We start from the raw sequence: 17,686 nt of genomic DNA, 5'->3' as shown, positions 1-17,686 counted from the left end.
AGAGTGACTTTTACTCTATTGTAAATTGAAATGTAGAGTAATTTTATATTGTTTTTCACTAATTAATTCTACATTTCACTCTATAATAAAATATTCTATTTTTATACTTTCAACTATTATTAAATTAAATTTTTTATACTGTTTTTATACTTTCACACATAAATATGCTAAATGTTATTTATTTATAATATAACATAAATATTTTAAAATAATTTATTTATTAATAAGTGAAACTAAACATAATTTCTATTTTTAATAAAATTTCTATTTCAGCAGAAACTAAACATAATTAATAAGTTAAAAAAAAAACAAAAAACTAATACTATCAAAATATATATATATATAGAAGTGGAAAAATAAATTATAATGGTAGATAAATAAGAATTGATCATATGTACATGCATGTTTACATTATGCTATTTCGGATCCAAGTGTGTATGCCTTTCTATAAGAGATGGAAACCAGCAAGTTTTATTCATTTCCAAGAAATCTAGCTCTGATAAATTGCCATAAATAAATAAATAAATATTTCGAGTTGAGGCACTGGATCTCATCCCGGATTCACATCAACAATTAAACCTAGCTCTGATAAATTGCCATAAATACATAAATAAATATATACACCAAAAAATCAAAGAATGGTGATTAATTATTTGTTGAGAATTAATCATGATCACAACAGCCTTCCTCCAACTGCTTCATGGCTGCTTCAACGAGCGCATGCATGGTGAGTTTATGCCTGCAGAGCCCAACCGTCCCACAGAAGATGTTGAAGCTCTCGAGCTCCGACGTCGTCTCCGTCACCGACTCCAGCCTCCTCGCCATCCCGAGGCCTCGGAAAACCCTCGCACTCCCCCTCTCCTCTCTCATCATCCACATCGCCAGCTCTATGGCGTACCTTCGCATGCTGGGGACCTTTATGCATGGCTGCTCGTACCTGTCGAGCGTCCACACCACTCGATTCGCGAGCTCACGCTCCCTAACCCCAACTCTCTCGAACATGCTTCTTGATTCTTCCTTATCCATCAACTTGAACATGCACGACGCTGCCCCCATCATCACCTCCTGCAGCTTCCCCTCCTCTCTCATTATGGCTTCAAGAATCTGCAATCAATTAATGAGTTTCGATTGATTGATTGATTCCAAAGAAAGATATACTCCCTGCGTCCACATAAAATAATCATAGAAGGAGACGGGACACGTTTTAATAAAAAATAGTTGAGTGTATTGTGGGTGGAGAATATGCTCCAATTAAAAAATATTATTAATAATAATAATTAATTAATTGTATTGTGAGCGGATAAATGAGTGATGACAGAAAATTTTCAAAAATGAAAAGAGAGGAATTTCTGGGTACGTTCTAAAATGACAAAAATAAACTATTTTTTGTGGAATGAGGAAATATTAAAAGAGATCTAGAGTGCAATTGAAATCCTAAACCTTGAACCTTATTGCAAATCAGATTGGTTTCCGAAGGGTTTCAGTTATGTCTCAACTTTTCCAGTTTGGAGCTAGGATTTATACACCCGTCTTACTTCGAAATTCAAAAAATGAAATTTAAAATATAAATGATAAATTTTAAAAAATATACTCTTTCGTCTCACTTATCTTGGTACACTTTTCTTTTTAGTTTGTCACATTTATAATGACATTTTTCAAAAATAGTTTATAGTCCCTACCATCTCTACACACATAAAATAAGTGGACCCTACTCACTTTACACTCTTGACCTTTTATTTTTAATTTTCGTACCTAAAGCAAATGTATCAAGATAAGTGAGACGGAGGGAGCATATAATTTTTGTGGATAGACGAAAGTAGTAATAAGATTATAATTTTCATGGACATACATAACATACATCATAATACATTAATACTATAATAAAAAATGAAATTTAAAATATTACTATTAAAATAATAAATATATTATTATGAAAAATATTACTATTAAAATAATAAATATAAGAGAGAGACATGTGTCACACATGCACAAATTTCTACTCTCTTCCTCCCACTTTACTTAGCATGCTTCCTTTTTATATTATATTATTTGTCTTGGTATATTTCTTTTTTGAATAATTAATGTTTCTATAATAAATATAGGTTCACATAATTTTATAAACATTTATATTACTATAATTTTATTTTTTTTTAAATAATCGCGTCAAAAAAAAAAAAAAAAGACGAACATGAAGGAGGGAAAATTTAAATCACAATCATATACTCACAGTTGGTGCAGCGGCGGTTAGTTCTTTTAGGTGGTGAAAGCAGTCATTCCCACTGTAAGCACACAGATTCCTCAAAATCCTCGCCGCATTCACCCGAAGCAGCGGCGACTCCACCGCCGCGATCAGCCGCTCCTTCATCCTCAGCTTCAGCATCCCTCTGCACGTGTTCTCACTCTCCAACGCCAGCATCGCTATGGCCTCCCCAGCCGCACCGCGAAGCTCCTCCGCCGCCGCCCCCTCCTTGAAAAAGATATTAAACAGCTCCCTCACCACCCCTCCCGTGCCCCCAATCCTCTCCGTCGCATCCTCCTCCACCGCCAAGCTCGTCAGTATCTCAATCCCCAAAATCTGCAGCTCCGGATGCCGATCTCCATACCTCAACACATCTCTTATATACCCGATCGTCAGCACCATCTCCGAGATCTCCCTCCTCAGCTCCCTCCCCGCCGCCGCCAGCATCTTCACCACCTGTAGCGACCGCTTCACCGTCACGATCTCCGACGCCGGCCCCCTCAGCAGCTCCTCGTCGGCGTGGAGGAACTCCACGATCTTCGCCAGCAGCCCCTTCGTGTTCCCGATTTTGCCGCAGATGTCGTGATCGCGAGCTAGCTTTTTCAAAATCTCCAGCCCTAAATTGTTGAACGACCACTTCCGCCTCATCAGCATGGCTCTCTTCTCCGATATCTGATCGCTCACGCCACCGTGTCCGCGGCTGCGACGCAGCAAGCTGGAGATCGACTCGAGCGCGCCGGCGATCCCGGCGATTCGCAGCGAGTTGTGCCTCTTGCTAGCTAAATTGGACAGAATCTCCGCGGCGGAATACCTAATTTCCTCCTCTTCTATATCCTTCCAGTTCAACATCTCCACGAGCCTCTCCACCACCCCCAGATTGATCCCGATCTTCTGCAGAGTATCTTGAGAGAATCGCGAGCTCGTCGCGAATCTTCTCAAGATCCTCGCCCCGATGAGCTGCTCATCGGGGGAATTGGAGCTGAGAAGCTCCATAGCGAAGGAAACCATGTCCATCTTCAATCCGTCGAAAACGCTGCCGTTTACGCATTTCGAATACGCGTCGTAGAAGAATCTACGGATTGAGATCAAACCGGAATCTCCCAACTCACACTCTTTATTCACAGATTCCAGCAGAGAATCGAAGCTGAGCTTCCACTCCCAATAAGCCTTCTCGAGGAGGAAAAGCAGAGCTTCAGCTAGCGCGAGAGAGTAGAAAATGATCAACGCCGATTCCCGATTCCTCTTATCGGCATTGTCCTTCTCCATCTCGCCGAAGTCGCGGTGGACGAGCTTGATCATCGACAGCGCCACGCACGACACGGCGGAGGCGAGCTGCAGCCAGTGGAGCACTCTGCTGACGTTCCTCGATATGAACATCCACCTCCCGTAGGAGAGCAGCGGCACCTCCGAGCTCGTCCACGTCCGCGTGATGGGGCGGCTGAGTGCTGGTTCCCTTGTGCGATGCACGGTGATACCTACTGATCTGGTGAAGGCGGACCTCACGGTGTTGATGAGGAGGTTGGAGCCGGACCTGATGGTGATGCCGGCCTCGGTGAGGGACCAGGTGGCCTGGTGCTGGAGCTCGAGCTCGTGGCTGCGGCTGAAGATGCGGGTGCCCTCGATGAGGAGGATGATGGTGATGAACCAGAAGTCCGTCTTGTCGAGGGTGATGGCGAAGCCGCCGAGGAGGACCACGGTGGCCCAGATGAAGCCCAGCGTGCCGATGCCCGAGGCCGTTTTCTCGAGCACGGCGAGGCGGAGGGCGAAGAGGGTCAGCTGCTTCTCCGGCGCCCGAGCCGAGTCGGCGGCGGCGGTGCCGCCGCCTTGGGGCTCGAGGCTGCTTGCGGTGTTGAGCTCGAAAATCTGGAGATGAACGCTGCCTTGGCTCTCTCTTGGTGAAGATTTGTCATTCATTGTATAATCAATGATTTAACAAAGGATTTGAAGTTGATATTTATTTTTTTGGTTGAATTTTGGGAATGAAATGAAATAATTATGTTACGTAGATGGATTAAGGTTGCATATATATGTATGTATGTGTGTAGATAGGAAGAAATGTGATTGAGCTTAGAGTGCACGTTTTCGGAATAACATACATTTGAAATAAGGAAAGAAAACTGTTAAGCCGCGTTTTTTATGCTTTAATTATAATTTTTGTTTTATTTGCTTAATTTTGTTGTTAGTTGTTTGTTCATTATTTGTAATTAATCGTTGCACAAGCTATTAAAAAAATACTCCTAGTTGATTTCTTCAAAGAAATATAATAAGATGTTTGATTGTTTTGTTTGTGATCGCTTCATGCATGTCTCTTGTATTAAGGGATATTTTATGCATATTCTTCAAAATAACGAGGATACTAGCAATCGATTGTGGGGGAAAAAAAAGTTAGATGATGATTTAAAATTTAAAGTTGTCAATAACAAATTTTCTTAGAAAATAGTTTTTATCGAGCATCATACAAGCCTAAAATATTGTTTTATACGTACGCGAATAAATCAATAATTTTTATAAATAAGTCACATTTTGGTCTGGTTTGAATCTCGAAGGGGCAAGATTTTCATCATATTAATTGACTACGATTATTCATGAGTTATATTGATTTATTTGTTATATTTATTAGTAGAATCACATACCATATTAATGGTATAGTACGAAATGCTCTTCAAAAATCCCATCATACAAAACATGGAATTTTTTTCACGGTGTTTTAATTGATTATATACATGTAATATAATGATTAGATATCATATTTGATTCTAAAGAAACGAATAGAATTTTGCAGATGGAATTTTACCAATTCGGGGAAGAAGAAAAAAATCAATGTTTGTAAGGTATCACAAGAATCCAAAATCTAATGAAAAATTCACTTATAATTAAGATAAGAAAATCCTAAACTTAAAAATAATCCAGAAGGTATAACACAGTCAAGTCAAATCAATTTGCATGTGAAGTTATGTGTAATTGACTCCACACTTCCAAAAATGCTTTGTAATATACTATATAATGTGTATTATTTCCTATTTCTCCTTAAATCATGAAACAATAAGACATCGTCAATAGCTTAACGTGTTGTTATAATGGAGCGCTGTTGCCAAATTCTGTGACTAAATAAATGTGTCTAATCAAATTATTATTGGCTTAAGCAGTAACTATTTGGCCCCTAATATTAGTAAAGTAATTTCTAAAAATATCGATTTAATGTAATCCATGTTATTGGCTTAAGCAGTAACTATTTTTCTGAACATTTTATTTTTTGTTTTCTGTATAAACGTTCAAATTCATAAAATTATTCCAGCAGAAGTCAACTAATTTTGGGTGTACGTTAGTTTAAGATTACGAGAATGTTTGTCATATTTCTTTATTTATATATATATATATATATATATATATATATTTGAAGGATATATTTCTTTAGTTAGTACTTCTTCACATCTAAGCCATGACAACTTGAAATTATATTATTATATCTTATAATCATGGATTAGGCTGTCTGTACTCATCCAATTATAGACTAATTCTTTGATTTATGAATTCTTGCTAAGATTAAGTAATAATAATATTAATAATAATACTAGTGTAATTTTATTAGTAAATTATTTGGCCATGGCTTCTACGATTGGATAACACAAGTCTTTTTGTGTGAAGCTAAAGGCTGCTTTAGATATGGGTCTTTTGCCTCTCATTTACTTATTTATTTCTTTGAGTACAAGAAAATGACGCCGTGACATTCATTTGTATTTAAATTTTTATTTAAGTTTGGATCAAAGACGTTTCCAGAATTTTTTGTAGGCCAAGAGCTTATTATATTTGTGGTGTGTGTTAAGGTTTATTGCTTGTCTGTATCGATTTAGTTGGCAATAATTACAAGTACAATTATGGAAAGATATAGTTATTAAATTATGTGGATATTACCATATAATAGATAAACATCTTTAAAAAAAATGAATTCATCTTTTAAAAAAATAATGATTTAATCAATTGCCACACTTCCAAGTCTTGAAACGATCAAGGATGCAAATAATCATTAAACATTGGAAAAAATAAAATTTCACCAACTTGATCTTGTCTAAGATTTAGTCCATTGTTGAGAATTCTCTCAAGAAAATGTACATTTAATTACAAGAGCAAATTTGCAAAGAACTATGGCTAACCTAATTCTTCTCACAGGAAACTTGTAAAGTTAATAGTTCATGCCATTTAGTAAAAGAAAATTATAGTCATGTAAATAAAATTATAGACATTGTAGTCTATGTTACTATTTTGCCCTTATTATTTTACATGATTTACATGAAGTTTTTGTGTAACAAATATTCGTGTAACAATGTAAATAATATTGTTATACAAATTACACGAAATTATAAAACACAAGTAGTACAAGGACTTACTAGAACAAATTTTAAGTATTTTGCATACATTTTTCTATAGGATAAACAAATCAATTTCATGCATCTACCAACTCAAAAACATGCAATTTCATAACAAAGTAAGAGTTGCAGTAAAACTCAGAAGGCATCAAATTTACTCACAGTTTTCTTGTTTTGATGATCTCTTTCAAAGTCATACACCTTTGCACAATTTGAAGCATACAAAAGGAAGGGGAAATCCCAGCATCAATAACTACTTTATTCTTGAAGAACTGTAAATCTAATGCATCAGAAAGCTTACAGTTCCATGTTGTCATGAGTCGTCTAGGCGTTTTTCCCCCTTTTTCTATGGTCGGTAAGTGTTCCCTTTTGAAACCGCGCATTTCCATGATGAAGTTGATATAGCAAGAAGATAATCCCAGATTAGAGAACTGCAAAATTGTCCCTTTATTTTCTCAAAACTGTTAGCTCCATCAAAAGACACAACCTTCATCGCCTTCAAGAAACAACATTAAAGAATTAAAATCAGCCCTAGAAATAAAGAGGCATTTCAAGATTCACATTACAATGTAGACGAGGCCATCTTTCTAAATTTCTACTCACATTCACATAGTTTCATAGACTCGAAATTCAAGAAGTGAAGCAACCTTACTTTCTGTGGCATCACTCAATTTCTTACTACTTTCTAGTCTCTCTTATATGAAAAAAATCATAATCTTTGGCCCAAAATTGAAATATTATAGGCTTTTCTAACCAAAATCTTCATAGCACTACTTTTATTGAAAGATAAGTACAAAGAATCTCCATAAGCCTAAAAAACAACCACCAAGTTATATTGACACATGATGAAGCAACTAAATCAACCTATAATGGCAGCTATCATCCCAGTCAGCAATAAGATATTTGATTAGAAATGGTGATACTAAAATGTGATCCAAACACTATTCACAACAATGAAATGATAAATCAATAGCTTCACAAGCAAAAACCTCACAAAGAAGTACTATGATATATCAATGACCAATAAAGGTAAACAATAGAATATATTAACTCCACAACTATCTCCAATAGGTTCAAAGCAGGAACAATACCAACCTAAAATCGCCAAATTCCAGTCGAGCATCTCTAAACCGCTGCTCTACGCTGGTGCACCTTCGCCTTCTCAGCATCAATGATGGATTCCATCAACTTAACCGAACTCTCCAGCTCGCCCTCCTTATTCACAACCACATAATCAAACTCCTTCAAATGCTTCAGCTCCTCTTTAGCCGATGCAACTCTCATCAGCAAGGCCTCCACCGACTCAGTCTTCCTACCGATCAATCTCTTCACTAGCGCCTCCTCACTCTCGGCCACCAAAAACACAAAAACAGCATTATCTCTCAAGATCCTCCTCAGATAAGCGGCGCCCTGTATATCCACCCTCAACACGACGTCATACCCTTTCTCCATATAATCCCTAATCTGCTGCTTCGGCACACCCTTATAATCACCATACACCAATGCATACTCCAACAGCTCATTTTTCTCAATCAACGACAGAAACTCCTCCTTACTCATAAAATAGTAATCTTTACCATCAACTTCTCCCTCCCTTTTCGGCCGGCTAGTAGCCGTGACCACAAAATGCAAATCCTCCCTAACTTCCCTCAACCTGTTAATCACAGAATCCTTTCCCACACCACTAGGACCACTAATCACGATTATCAGAGGGTTAGGGTTCGGGATTATGGGTTGGGAGCTGAATGATGACCCCAAAGAGGCTTCGAGGGCCCGGAAAACTTCGGCCCGGCCCGCAGAATCAGGGTGCGGAATGGGGACCACCGGGGGTCTCCTGGAGTCCTCCATCTTTGAATTTGTGGAGCTTTCTGAAACAAGACTGTTTGGAGTTGCGGAAATTGTTCTTCGCGACGCTAATCTTAGGGTTTTCAATTCGGGCGAATATATTGAATAAGAGTAAGGATTGACAGAAGGGTTCGTCAGTATTGGGGAGAGGGAAAATGGGTTGTGATAGGATTTGGAAATGGAGCAACAGATCCTTCGGAATAGCATTGAGTGCGTTGGAATTGGGGACGCAAAATAATCAAAATGAAGAATTCAATTCGGTCGAGCTCGAGAATCAAAATGTGAAGTTATGATTCGGAATTCAGTCGAACTTACAGATTTTGCCGCCAATTTGGAGAATCAATGGATTCAACCCCTGAAATTGAGATTAGGGTTTATCTGGAAATATTATTCAGTTCCATTTTTTTAGGAATTTTTTTTTATTTGGTATTTTATTTTATTAATTTCGGTCACATATGGGCTTATCTGTTCTGGGCTTGTAGCAGCTGTTACTTTCGTGTGTACCCGAATTTGAAAATTCTTAACTTCACATCAATAAAATAGTAAGAAGCAAAAATAAAGAAAATTGCACTTTACCTTTTTCATCCACTCTAATTAGCATGACCCAATTCTTTTCGGCACGAAAATTAAGAAATTGATATTTTATGTGTTAAGTTTGGTAGGTAAAAAAATAAAAAGGTGAATAAAGAGTACATTTTTTGTCATTTTTAGAAACAGGTCAAATTTCGTGGAATAAACCCAAAAAAAAATTGGATCATGCTTCGTGAGACGGAGGAAGTAAATTATTTTAGGATTTATTGTTCAATTTTGCACAGCCCACCCCTAGTTAGAGATCATTTGACTTGATGTCATAGTAGTTTTAATCACAAATCAAAATTCAGCACAATTTTACAAAGGAGAAGTTTGCACTAGAAAAATAATTAGGAATAACTCACTATATTAAACGTTAAGCAATAAACAGTATTTCAGCTGTGAGTTTTACAGCAATAAACCAGAAGAAACAGCTAATACAGAAACATCACTGATATTCCTCAACATGAAAGGCTATTTTCCCTCTCTGAGTTCTTGAATCAGTGTCGAATTAGCGAATAGCACTTATTAAAATTACAAACACAGTCTTTCTTGCCAACTCTCCCTGCAGATCTCTCACTTGCTATCTGAATTCCTGAAAGGGACGATGACGACGAACATGGAGAAGTATTCATGGAAGTGGCGATTGCGACTATACAGCCATTTCTAGTTTACCTCAGCAACTTGGAAGTTAAACAACAATCTAGTGAAGTTAGCATAGTTTCGACATAGATTGGATTTACAACTGACTAACTGACCTTGGACGAGCTCTAAGATGGCCAGTGGAACCAGTCCATCAGCAGTTGGTGTCACGCCGTGAAAGGTCAATACCAGTGGCTTCCGTTTCCACCTTGAGCAGCGACTTTTCTAGCGACATATAGATCAGGTTTGGGCTGCATCCCGTTGGATCCTTCGGGGCCATCCTCCCCCCTCTCATTTTTACAGCTCGGGTGCTTCCTCGGGTAAGATGAGCTGGGGACGAGATATTGAGCAGGTATACCAGGATTCCTAACTACTTTTCGCTGTTCTGTAGCCTCTGCTGATGCTGCGGTCGCTCCACAATTGTTGTAACGCAGAACTGAACCGATCACCTTCCCAGGTCTTGCAGCTGCCCCTGCTGAGAAAACCATCATTAACAGTTGAGCACGCCAAAAAAGGAAAAGGAAAAAGGAACACTTTATATGGCATACCTTGGATACTTTGAGGAGGGACTTGGACAGGAAATCGTGTCTCAGCTTCTTTAATGGTACATTTGGAAAGATCGTTGGCAAGCTCAGCAGGTGTCGGATTTGAGTGGTCAGAATATAATACACATGGCCTGCACCTGATCGAGTTCTTAATGCGTAAGCTTCATTATGTCCACTACTTTTTGGGTTCAGAGGCACGGTGGTGAAATATAAACACTGATGAGCTTACCTTGGCAAAGATGATGAGTGTTGTCTCTCCGGTGGAGCGGCAGCTCCATTTCCGGCAGTTCCATTTCCGTAATGCTCCTCGAGATATGCAAATTGCTTCTTGAATTTGTCGACAGCGCTGAAAACAAAATTGTCAACAGATTAGATAGGATGTTGAAAACCGATAAATTTTCATGCTCAAGCAATCATGTGAGAGAGTGAAATAAGACCAGACTCTCCAAAAAACAAGAAACATAAGAAGAGAGAAAAAAAGAAGTTAAAAGCATAATACCTAGGATACATAAAGCCTGTAGGTTCAGCTCCCTCTAAGAATTCCTTCAACATCTTTGGGTGGTATTCAAGAATCTCTCTATATATCAATTCTCTAACATCCTCCTTCGTAATCCTTCGCCTTTCAAATTCAAATTCCATTTTAGTCACCGGCTGTGCAGAAGGTTCTCTCTCAACTCTAGCCAAGTTACGGAAGTATGGATCTGCAAGAGCCTGAGAGCTTGCAATGAAGAATTTTAGATAAACATGACTTAGTAGATTACCGATTTTTAAAAAGTATACAGCAAACACGTCTAACCTCTTCTGCAGAAGGTCTGTCCTTGGGATCAAAAGCCAGCATTCTTTCTAACAAGCGAAGTGCTAAGGGGTCTGCATTCGGAAATTTGTAGGATAAAGGAATTGGCTTCTTTTTCCTCATGCTACTTAAGTACCGTCGAGCCTTTTCGTTTCTTATCTGTCACATGACATGACTGTTCAGTAACTAATAACTCTGACTAGAATTAAATGTTTGAAATTGTGATTGCCAAATCAATATGTCATGCGAATGTACCCTTGCAATGGTTTCGGGAGGCGGGGTTCCCAAAAGGTCGGTCATGAGATCTAACTGGTGAACAACGTTCTTCCCGGGGAATAAAGGTTTTCCGGTCAAAAGCTCCGCAAATATGCAACCAATACTCCAAATGTCGATTGCAGGAGTATACTGTAGAGAGAGTGAGAAAACACAGCAAAATGAACGACAGAACTCAAAATTTATCGGTAACGTTCAGCACGATACAGTGTGTCGAAGAAATCTACCTTAGAGAAAAAGGACCCGCACAATTCGGGAGCTCTGTACCACCTTGTTGCAACATAATCCTAAAAAAGTTCCAAAAGTATGAAATTTATATCCTGCTCATTCATGTTCGAAAACAAAATGAAACAGCATGTCAGAAACCAAAGAAGAAAGAGGCCCTACGGTCCAAAATATTGCTGTGGGAGTATCATTGAAAGCCACCCTTGCAAGACCAAAATCACAAATCTTCAGTTTGCAGTCAGCATTGGCTAAGATATTCTTTGGCTTCAAGTCTCGGTGAAACACATTAGCTGTATTAAAAGGATAAGATTATCAGATAATACAATATCAAAGCAATCCCTGCTAAATTATTTGTGACATCATGTAACAGGGGAAACAAGGTGCGGAAAAGGTGAAAAGAAAAAGTGTATGACCTGTATGTATGTATTTCAAGCCTCGAAGAAGCTGATAAAGAAAAAACTGGTAATGTTCTGGAGTCAAGTCATCGTTTGCTTTAATGACCTGATGGAGATCTGATTCCATTAGTTCAAACACTACGTATATGTCCTTGAATTCCCTCCTAGAAGGAGGCAGCAAAATATGTTTGATTTCCACAATATCTGGATGACGAAGAAGCCTGAGAAGCTTAATTTCCCGAAGGATGCGTGTGGCATCAGAGACATGTTCGAATATATCATTTATCTTCTTAATGGCAACTTTCTCTCCTAGATGGGTATCAAATGCAGAGCAGACGACACCATAGCTACCTTTGCCAATAACCTCCTCGATTTTATATCTGCTTCCTTCACCATATTCTGTGAAGAAATCTACATCTGTCTGCAAAATAAAAGATTCATACTTGTTCAGAAAAAATATCTAAAAGCCACCTGGAATGCTGATTGCCGTATTCAATAGAAAATGTTATCTTGCCACAGGCATGGACATGATCAAACACCATAAATCTTGTTTCAGATAAGAGGTCGAGGAAGGAAAGAAATAAACTAGACCACTGAGAAAAAGCTGTTTACTGCATTAACCAACAATCCATGGTTGGCTTTCATTAGCTCCATATTTACGGCCTATAGCTTCCAATAGAGTATACAAGCTCCAAAATTTCCATGGTTTTGACTAGGCACTATTATAGTGGCTACATAAGCTATAAGAGAAACAATTGCCCACGTCCAACCTTCTCGGATAAAATTATTGCTCAGAATATGCGGTATCCTGCAAACTTATTAGTATAGTGACATAAAAAAACGAGAAGGCTTATTTCCAAATAACAAAGTTATCTTCATACACCTTGATCTAGTGAACAAAAATTACCAAAAGGGCAAGTCGATGAGGGAAACGGAAGAGATAAGCGAGCAGGTTCATGAATTATTTAACGAGGCATTACTTATCATTCATCTCCAGAGAAAACAATGACTATTCTCTACTAGCATAATTCTAACATCCAATTCCTAGTCCTAGGGCAACTGCAAGTTTTTTCAAACTCCTCAACCAACACATGCTCAGAGCTTATTATGATAAGCTTACTCATCAGAAAATCACAGTTAATAGCTGTGCTTCATCAATGCATAGGAAATTCAAACATTAAACAGTTAGTAAATCATGAATACCCACAACAATCAAATTAAGCAGCTAGAGTTAACTACAAACTGGACCTAATAAAGATTAAAAAGGGGTAAAGACTAAACCACAAGAGATTCAAGATCTAGAAACAACAACTTCCAAAGGCCACAACAACCTAATAAAGCAAAACCAAGAATCGAGGTGTCGTCCATGTTCATTCCTCGTATTTGCACTAATTTGTGAACAAATTATACCCCAATGTCACTCAAGTACAAATCAAATAGGCTGAGATTGATAAATTAAACATTGAAATGGGGAAAACAAGCTGGACTAGTTCAAACCAAAACTCAGCCGTATGAAACAAAATAAAATAAGGAATAGCACCTTTTTCCGCTGATCAGGTTGCATATTTTAGCCAAAAATCATCAAGTACAACAAAATCGACGAGAAGCAAGATTAGATCCAAAGAAACCAGGAAATGTTGAGCGCTAAAATCCAAACTGTTCGAGGTTTATTTCTGGATCGGAAAATGAGGAGACTTCAATAAAATATAAACCCAAGGAAGTCTCAGGTAGTATATATTCAACTAAAAATGGTAAATATAACTGGAAATCAAAAGAGTTGTTCAAGTTTTTGTCGATAATCCAAGGAATATTTAATGGGTTATGCGGAGCTAAGATTTTTGTAGAGGAGCGGCGCCGTATTTGAAAAAATAAGTATATTTTGTAGCTGGAAAATGGGAGTTTTGCTAGAAAATAGGCGATGATCTCTAATGCCGAAATATAGAAGAAGAATGGGGCGAGGAAGATGACTACCCAAAGCGAAAGCTAGAGAGAGAGTCTCCAAAGTTAAAAGTGGATTTGTGAATAGTTTCAGATCTTTAGAGAGAGAGAGAGAGAGAGTTGTGCTGTTTCCAGCTTCAAATTTTTGGGAGAAAGGTCAGAACTATAAATATATTTGCTAAAAAATATTTTTTTATTCAAACGGTGAATACTTTCAGAGACTCAGACCTGTCTATGGATAGAACTTTTTTATTTTTATTTTTATTTTGTTATTATAAGTATCTTGGATATTGGATAATACACCTAATTTTTAACAGACTAATTAGTCAATTAATTAAAGGAAAAACGTATTATTAATTAATTAGACTTCATCATTTATAGATAAATAAAAAAGTTTAATAGGTAAACATGTTATCATAAAATAAGGAATTATTCTTACATTATAGTTCGAATAGTAAATTTTTAATTTTAATTTAAAAATATTATAAATATAATTAGTACGCATTTATGTTTAACTTAATAGCTCATGCCAAATTTTCAACCAATTAAAACTGACTGGAATAAAGCTTATGATCGAATTTTCAAATTTTCATAAATTTTTTGCAAATTTTAATCCACGCCAGGTTTAATTGGCTAGAAATTTTGATGCAAGCTATTAATTAAATGAAAATATAGAAAATATATATGTTATATTGATAAATTTTAAACATATCACTATACAGATGAGGCATTGTTCTAGTAGCAAAGTTGAGAGATCTTGGGTTCAATTCCGCTTGACGACTTTATGTGACGATGTATTATTGTTGTATTATATTGTTTGATATTGATGTCCCGCCTACGTATTCAGATCAATTAAAGATCACTATCCCAAAATATGACGTTGAGTATTAAACATTAGTATAATTTATAAAACTATAAATCAAACGATGAGTACATAATTTCATATTGTAATTTGGATTTTGTGAGATTTGGAAAAATAATTTGTTTAGAAATACAGTATTTTTCTAAGATAGGTAACATTCATCTTGAAGTAATATATGTTACAATTAAGATTTTCCTTATTGATGAATATCGATTCAAGACGTGAGGTCGTCGTCTCCATATGTAGTGGTAAGGTCAAACTTGTGTGGGAAGACGTAATTTATTGAAATTTGAATAATATTTATTTGATTCTGTTTTGAGCATAAGGTTTTGTAAGAAACATATTAGAAGAAGAATATATGTCGTGATAACAATTTGAGAATATTAAGTAATGGGTGTATTATTTTTCCTTTATTGGATAAGATTACGAAGGTGTGTGGCTGAGCCCATGGTCTCATAAAAATAGTTTATAAGTTGTTTAGAAATTTATAAATCTGTATAAATTGTAAAATGAGTTTTAGTAATTTATAAATTCTTTAAAAACTAATCTACTCAATTTTAATTTATTTTCTATAAAAATAATTCTGCTGTGATTTATTATTTTCATCATCCTGTCTTTCTGATTTCATTTATTTTCAATTTTCTTTCTCAAACTTCAAATTCTTTCTCTATCTTTATAAACTAACACATTACGTCTAACCAAATATAGTAAGTTAGACTTTTGAATTAAAATCCTAAACAAGTAACAATGATATGTTATTCTAAAAAAAACAATGATATATGTTCACGTGCCACATGCGTGCGTGTGATGCCCACACCCACTACTTTATGGTCAAAGTGGGCTGTTTAATTATTTCTATTTCTTATTCATGTTTCTATGATAATACAACTATGTTTACTTTTTTTTATTATTATTACGTGAGATATATGTATATATATATATATCATTAAAAAAATCGCTATATCACATGTAGATGAGACCTCAACATTATTAAGTAGATGCTTTACATCAAATAAAAATGAAAAATATATTATACCGTCACACAAAAATAAAAAATAAAAATACATCTAGCAAAATCAAATTCAAAATTTCTTACTGATGAGAATTTTTGAGTGACTCAGCTATATTTAGGGCTGGCAATTTTCGACACGACACGATAACCCGACACGAAACCGCACGAAATTAATGGGTTAGAAACACGCACGATAAGGTTCGGGTCCTTATCGGGTCGACCTGATAAGGATCTGATAATTTCGGGTCGGGTTCGGGTTGGGTCGGGTTCGGTTCAGGTAACCCGATAATAATATTATTCTTTTTATTAAACATTTATTTTAAATTTTAAATTTTTATTTTCTTAGTTTACTTTAGGTTAGTAGGGTTTCATATCATTCATCCCTTCCAATTTCCCCGCCGCACACCCGTTTCGTCCCTTGACTCCCTTCCAATTTCCATTCTTCCAAGTTCCAACTCCGCCGCCCGCCGCCGCACTGCCCCGCCCCGCCGCCCGCACTCGACGTCGACTCTCAAGTCACAGCCACATCGACGACGACGGCCCGGCGCAGCCCTTCTTCGAGTCGCCGCCCCATCCCACTGTCGAATCTCACGGCTCCCTCTTCGCCGCCTCTCTCCCAAAGTTCCAGTCGGCGCGGAGGAGAGGAGGAGCAAGAAGAAGAAGCAGAGGAAGAGGAGGCATCGGAGTTACTTCTCGTCGTCTGAGTCCTCATAGTCGGATTCTGGTTCCGACTCTGATTCGGAGGAGAGGAGTCGTCGGAAGAAGGGTAAGAGCAGGAGGCATGGGAGAAGGCACTAATGGATCTTGATGTGATAAACCCTTTAGTTTTATGTGTTTCACTTGCAAAATTTGTGTTAATGGTTTGCAGAGATTCTCCTCTTGTATTAGGAACTATGCTTTGCTGAGTTTTATGTGTTTCGCTGGTTCCGAGTCTTCCGACTCTGATTCTCTCTCTCTCTCATGATCTGGATATTTATTTTCGAGATTGAGAAGACTTTGGATTGTGAAGAATTTAGGACTCGTAGATTTCAGATTTCTATGAGAAAAGAGTAATTCAGATTATTTCCTATTGTTTTGTTTGGTAGAGACCACGTTAAACTGTTAATGGAAATAAGATGGTGTTAAACTGTTAATGGAAATAAATTGTAGACATAATCTACATTTGGAAAAAGATGATTTAGTTTCGAAAATGAGGCTGTGTTACACTTTCCCTTTGCTGCTGTTCTTGTGATCTCAAAAGCGAAGTACCAACATGTGAGTTAGCCGAAGACTTTCTACATGGCGATGATGAACCTCAAACGGAATCCTCCTCGATCTCCACTATTGTTGTTGATGGTTAGTTTGAGCAAATTGATCCATTATTGAGATAAGATTATATTGAGTCTACAAATTATAAAACTTATGCCTTTTCCTAATTGGATTGACTTGATTTCAGCCTGATATGTTCTTATATTTTCATCTTGAAATTTTCAGGATGAGTATGTCTTGATATGAAGAACTATTTGTGGATTGGACTCCAAGAACGGGCACTAGATGGCGATATTTTTATGTTGTTAGACTTTTATTTTGTTGAACTTGAAACACTTCACTAGATGGCGATATTTTTATGTTGTTAGACTTTTATTTTGTTGAACTTGAAACACTTCACTAGATGGCGATATTTTTATGTTGCTAGACTTTTATTTTGTTGGACTCAACCTATGATTTATGTTGATGAATGGGACTTATTATGTGAGCTTTTAAATTTCATTGTTTTTTCAAACCATGAATCTGTTCAGTGGTTAATTTGATATGTAATTCACATATTATTGTATTATTATTGTGTTGTTTTAATCAGGTCAAATTCGTGTAATTATTGTGTTCGTGTTTAATCAGGTCAAATTCAGGTTATAAGCATATCGTGTCGTTATCGTATCGTGTCAACCCGATTTAAATCGTGTTGCTATCGGGTTCGTGTCGGGTTCGTGTCGTGTTCGGGTTTGA

General features: G+C 37.0%; 3 protein-coding genes and 2 long non-coding RNA genes across 6 annotated transcripts; 2 read left to right on the top strand and 3 right to left on the bottom strand.

Moving 5' to 3' along the window:
• Positions 1–478: 478 nt before the first annotated feature.
• Positions 479–4,331, bottom strand: LOC130991574 (uncharacterized). The gene is made up of 2 exons (XM_057915861.1): positions 2,228–4,331; positions 479–1,104 (listed from the first exon to the last, which is right to left on the bottom strand). The coding sequence occupies exons 1-2, from the start codon at positions 4,151–4,153 to the stop codon at positions 664–666; spliced, it is 2,367 nt and encodes a 788-aa protein (XP_057771844.1). The 5' UTR covers positions 4,154–4,331; the 3' UTR covers positions 479–663.
• Positions 4,332–6,691: 2,360 nt separating this feature from the next.
• LOC130991573 (guanylate kinase 2, chloroplastic/mitochondrial) lies at positions 6,692–8,883 on the bottom strand. The gene is made up of 2 exons (XM_057915860.1): positions 7,699–8,883; positions 6,692–7,099 (listed from the first exon to the last, which is right to left on the bottom strand). Exon 1 carries the CDS (start codon positions 8,653–8,655, stop codon positions 7,729–7,731), a length of 927 nt encoding a protein of 308 aa, XP_057771843.1. The 5' UTR covers positions 8,656–8,883; the 3' UTR covers positions 6,692–7,099; positions 7,699–7,728.
• Positions 8,884–9,365: 482 nt separating this feature from the next.
• On the bottom strand, positions 9,366–13,979 carry LOC130991572 (mitogen-activated protein kinase 15). Of its 2 annotated transcripts, none has more exons than XM_057915858.1 (10): positions 13,432–13,979; positions 11,910–12,312; positions 11,659–11,786; positions 11,499–11,558; positions 11,254–11,403; positions 11,002–11,157; positions 10,705–10,916; positions 10,435–10,551; positions 10,209–10,342; positions 9,366–10,135 (listed from the first exon to the last, which is right to left on the bottom strand). In XM_057915858.1, exons 1-10 carry the CDS (start codon positions 13,453–13,455, stop codon positions 9,843–9,845), a joined length of 1,677 nt encoding a protein of 558 aa, XP_057771841.1. In that variant the 5' UTR covers positions 13,456–13,979; the 3' UTR covers positions 9,366–9,842. The 2 variants fall into 2 exon arrangements, with proteins under 2 accessions (XP_057771841.1, XP_057771842.1); XM_057915859.1 differs by having other exon boundaries at positions 9,366–10,132.
• A 1,837-nt stretch (positions 13,980–15,816) lies between these two features.
• LOC130991570 (uncharacterized) lies at positions 15,817–16,651 on the top strand. Its single transcript, XR_009091158.1, has 2 exons — positions 15,817–15,980; positions 16,060–16,651. It is a non-coding gene; the product is annotated as an uncharacterized LOC130991570 (long non-coding RNA).
• Positions 16,652–16,929: 278 nt separating this feature from the next.
• Positions 16,930–17,452, top strand: LOC130991569 (uncharacterized). Its single transcript, XR_009091157.1, has 2 exons — positions 16,930–17,038; positions 17,177–17,452. It is a non-coding gene; the product is annotated as an uncharacterized LOC130991569 (long non-coding RNA).
• Positions 17,453–17,686: the final 234 nt, after the last annotated feature.

Source organism: Salvia miltiorrhiza, chromosome 7 (genome assembly GCF_028751815.1).
Source record: "Salvia miltiorrhiza cultivar Shanhuang (shh) chromosome 7, IMPLAD_Smil_shh, whole genome shotgun sequence".
In the NCBI taxonomy this organism is placed as follows: Eukaryota; Viridiplantae; Streptophyta; class Magnoliopsida; order Lamiales; family Lamiaceae; genus Salvia; species Salvia miltiorrhiza.
This window is presented reverse-complemented; position numbering and strand designations above follow the sequence as displayed.

What these genes read in the sequence shown, in the direction of transcription:
- LOC130991574 (XM_057915861.1), bottom strand. Translation starts at nt 4,153, where the DNA reads ATGAATGACAAATCTTCACCAAGAGAGAGCCAAGGCAGCGTTCATCTC. An exon ending in TAACCGCCGCTGCACCAACT is followed by an intron (nt 1,105 to 2,227) that starts GTGAGTATATGA and finishes AATTGATTGCAG; the next exon opens with ATTCTTGAAGCCATAATGAG.
- LOC130991573 (XM_057915860.1), bottom strand. Translation starts at nt 8,655, where the DNA reads ATGCTATTCCGAAGGATCTGTTGCTCCATTTCCAAATCCTATCACAAC.
- LOC130991572 (XM_057915858.1), bottom strand. Translation starts at nt 13,455, where the DNA reads ATGCAACCTGATCAGCGGAAAAAG. An exon ending in GCGGGTCCTTTTTCTCTAAG is followed by an intron (nt 11,404 to 11,498) that starts GTAGATTTCTTC and finishes CTCTCTCTACAG; the next exon opens with TATACTCCTGCAATCGACAT. An exon ending in ACAGGCTTTATGTATCCTAG is followed by an intron (nt 10,552 to 10,704) that starts GTATTATGCTTT and finishes TTTTGTTTTCAG; the next exon opens with CGCTGTCGACAAATTCAAGA.